Below are 4,077 nucleotides of genomic sequence, written 5' to 3'. Positions count from 1 at the left end.
GCAACAACATGGTGATTGTGCCTCATACACCTTACTCACCCGACCTGGCTCCGTCGGACTTTTTTTTTGTTTCCACAGATGAAGAGAAGTTTGAAAGGAAGGCGATTCCGTGATGTGGATGAAGTCAAAGAAAACACGCTAAAGGCTTTGAACAGTATCCAGCCTCAAGAATTCCAGCACTGTTTTGAGCAGTGGCAAAAGCGTTGAGACAAGTGCATTAATGCACATGGACAATACTTTGAAGGGGACTAATATACAGTTCATTAAAAATGCAAAAATAAAAAATAACAAACATAAATTCCGGTTATTTTTGGGTCCCCCCTCATATTTCCACAAGCTGCACCAACTGAGGTTCTATTAGATGACTACTCTGTTGATACCACAATAACAGGAGAAAGAGCATGTTTATAAGAAATTAACAGATACTCGCAGCGGCCTCCATAGTCTAGAGGTAACGTTCCCACCTCATGACTCGTAGTACGCGGGTTCAAATACCCGGCGGAGGTCGTCGAATTTTTAAGGGCGGAAAAATTCAGGGAACAAGTCCTCCGGGAGGGACTTTAAGCCGTGGGTCCCGTGTCGTAGCTTTACGGCACATAAAGGAACCTCATATCTCCAAAGGAGGTCACTGAGCCAAATTACGGACGTTTCCCGCCCAACAGCAGTCTCTAATACCACTGGTAGATGGGGGAAGCATTATAGATACCTCTCAGCTAGTAGAGCCAGTCTCGCTGGCTGGGCGGGACTGATGGTAAGCACCAGTACCGGTGGGATATAGAGACTGGTAGAAATCATAGAGAGAAGCACAATGGACCAATACAGGTCTCAATGCATGGGGAAACCCACCCTCTCCAATAACTAACAGATACTCGTACAACATACATACTGTACTTTCTGCCATATTAACTTATTACAGATGAGAGTTTCTTTGTTGTAAGGCAATATGTGACAACATTATTTATAGATACAAGTATATTAAAGATTTAGTGATAGTTGGTATTAAATTGTGTAGCCTATAAATTATGGTCCCTATGACCATGATGCTGAATTCTTCATTAAACACACAAAATGTTTATTCCAGAAGGTTTCATACACCAGGTATGACATACTATGGTTAGTGTACAACTTCAGCTTTACCATTTAGACCTATTATTATTACACAGTATTTGTGTAATAATAATTTCAATATGATTATATATATTTATACTAATGTGAAGTAATATTATTATTGTTGCAGTTATATGTAAAAAATGCACCTCGCTAGAGTTCATAGTAAATGAAGTTTGTTTCCATTTCAGGGGTTATAATTCAGACATGGACGGTGGCAGCAGCCGGGGCCGAGGTGGGCCAATGCGAGGTCGTGGGCGGGGGCGTGGTGGCCCAGGGCGTCATGGTGATGCCAGATTCAATGCCGGTAATACCATCACAGACTATATTAACAGCGTTGAGGGTAAGAAGGGGCAAGGCCCATCAACAAGCCGTGGACGGGGGAGTAATGGGCGAGTGGGAAGAGGTAGTGGAGATAGAGGGAGAGGGAGTAAGGGAGGAGGAGGAGGAGGCGGTGGCATGGATAAGGATCATAAGTGATGGCAGCTGACTCACTCCCAGTTCTGGACTGATCCAACTGGTCACAAGATAGCCACTGATCTTTGCTTGAAACTCTAATTGAAGATGTTGAGATGAAATAACCACTCTCATACCATCAGAGAATAAGACTTGTATCAATTAAATTTAATGAATATATAAGAAAGTGGGAAACTACATGGAATTGTATACTTGACACCGATGATGAAGGAAAAATTTAGGTAAGATTAGTTTCACATCATGAATGATTTCATATACTAGTGAGGAATTTGTCTTTGTAAAAGTAGAAAATATTTTCAAACACTGATCAGTATACCTTGTGGGTAATATTGACTTCCCAAGCTTTTGACTTACGGCTCTTGAACTAATGGCACTATTTATAGGCAGGATGCATTAAGGTTTAATTATCAGTTTATTGTTCTGACTCGCGCCGTGAATGAGCTGGAATTATCAGTTGAATTAAAAAATACAGAAGAATACTTAATTTACTCCTGCCTGTTAAAAATTCTTGTCAAATAATTCTTGTCATTGTTATAAGTACAGTATTAGGGTGTGACACAACGTAGATGGCAGATATCATCCCTACAACATAGTGTTGCTTGCAGCATACATTATGAGACCCTTGCATATCCCAAACACTTGGTGTGGTATTTAAAGAGACAAACTGCTGTGTTCAGTTTTAATTTTCCTAAAGTTGAGGTCATGGTTAAAATTACTGCCAAGAGGAATACTTTACCATTAACCCCCCCAATATGTATATTCATGAAATGACAGCGAAATTCATCCCTTGCTTTGCAGGCTAAGGCATTGCTTTGAACTAATTTGTACAGTGCTGCCATGAAAATTAAAAACATATTAATGATTCCTTTAAAAACTCCCTGGGGTAATGATTTTAATTTGTGCAGCTGTTTCGTGTGATTTATTGCAAGTCCATTAGTTCATGTTGGCAGTCCTAAACTGTCTTGCCATTATTTTGTAGATTTTACAGCATACAACATTCATTACTGAAACTGGGCTTCAGGTACATTGGAAACAGTTTTTGTTAGGTGCTTTGATTTAATTATGATATCAGAAAATTTGAATTGTTTCTTGTGTGGAAGACCAGTTTTAATGCTAAAATTATGTTAATGTTACAGAGTAATGTGTAATATGTAGGCATGTGTGAGAATGACTTTTTCAGTTCGAGGCAAGAATTTTAAAAAATTTGGGATAACAAGCAAGATAAGAACAAGAATTTTCTGTAGTAGACCAATTTTTTCATTGCAGTAATTCATAACACTAACCACTTTTTCATGGTGCCCTCATGTATACTACTGTTTTAACCTGAAGCTGATTCTGAATGTAGGTGACTCCATACTAGAAAATATATCTGCACAGAAAAAGAAAGTAATTTCATGAATTAATTTTGTAATCTTGCTACAAATATGTGAAAGAAAATAAGTATTACAAAATGTGTTATACACAGAATTTCTTGAGTTTTCTGCTAGAAGTCACATGCGTTTATTCAGCTTCACCAGTCTCACTTCGTTTACCATTCCCGTTGTCTGTCTCAGCTTCTGTGTCATCACAGTTCCCATCTTTTGTTTCACATTCATTGCTCACACTAATGTTTGCTGCTATCCTCATGCTCCCTCCCATCCATTTCATCAGACATACAGCCCTTTTTAAATCTCGTGACTATCGCTTCTAGAGAAATTGACATGCTTCTGATCTATTACGCAGGAGTTCTCCATGGGGCCTCTTTATTGTCCTGGTGATGTCAGAACATGTTCCCTGTCGGGAACCATTTTGAATACAAATTTTCAAATAATCCTTAAAAGCTTATTCATTGGAACATGTAGTTATGAAGTCACCCCTTTGAGTATGTCCTTAAGGTTATATTCCTTGCTTGAATTACAAGTCTGACATCCAATGTTAAATGATCATCAGGTGCAACCAGCGCAAGCATTCCTTGTATTCTCATCAGTGTTCTTGGTTTTGTTCCAGGCAACTTGTAACCATTCCCCCCCCTCAGTTCAGTTAGTCATCCATCCCTGAGTTTAACTCTTTGACTGGCGCGAAGGGTATTTAAATCCCACCCCTGTCCTGGCAGGCCCTTTAAACCTTATGTCGCTAAAATGCATGTAGTTACTTTTTCCTAAACAACTTCAACAAAAATTGGTTTTTAAAAACGAAATTTTCAGGAACTAATTAAAATACAATATTTTATGCAATAAATGCCTTTCCATACCTCTTAATTAGTTTTTCTTCGTGTGATAAACATTGAAACATGAAAGTTTGCAGAGAGCCACACCACAGCCTGCACACATGATACTTGTTTCTTTTCTAATCTTGTGCTTAGCACTCACGCAACACTTTCTCAGGGCACCATTCTTCTTGTTACTGGGAGGAACATGGACCATTTTGTGAATTTTCAAGCCACCCTCTAGACGATTTACTGGCTCTTTCACTGGTGGTCTTTTCAAGGTCGAGGGCGGAGGCGTGACTGCACTC

At 39.1% G+C, this 4,077-nt stretch overlaps 1 protein-coding gene across 8 annotated transcripts in view; it reads left to right on the top strand.

The window, feature by feature from the left end:
- LOC111867750 (synaptic functional regulator FMR1) overlaps window positions 1-4,077 on the top strand; it is a 66,783-nt gene that overhangs the window by 42,580 nt on the left and 20,126 nt on the right. For 5 of the 8 annotated variants that reach the window (XM_023857880.2, XM_023857877.2, XM_023857876.2 and 2 more), the window contains one exon: window positions 1,299-1,450. In XM_023857880.2, the coding sequence (XP_023713648.1) occupies window positions 1,299-1,450 (152 nt within the window). The remainder of the gene's footprint in view (window positions 1-1,298; window positions 1,451-4,077) is intronic. The other 3 variants (XM_023857879.2, XM_023857882.2, XM_023857874.2) reach the window with 1 other exon arrangement.

Source organism: Cryptotermes secundus, unplaced genomic scaffold, assembly GCF_002891405.2.
Source record: "Cryptotermes secundus unplaced genomic scaffold, Csec_1.0 scaffold116, whole genome shotgun sequence".
In the NCBI taxonomy this organism is placed as follows: Eukaryota; Metazoa; Arthropoda; class Insecta; order Blattodea; family Kalotermitidae; genus Cryptotermes; species Cryptotermes secundus.
The sequence above is the reverse complement of the archived record's forward strand: the minus strand, read 5'-3'. Positions and strand labels throughout refer to the sequence as shown.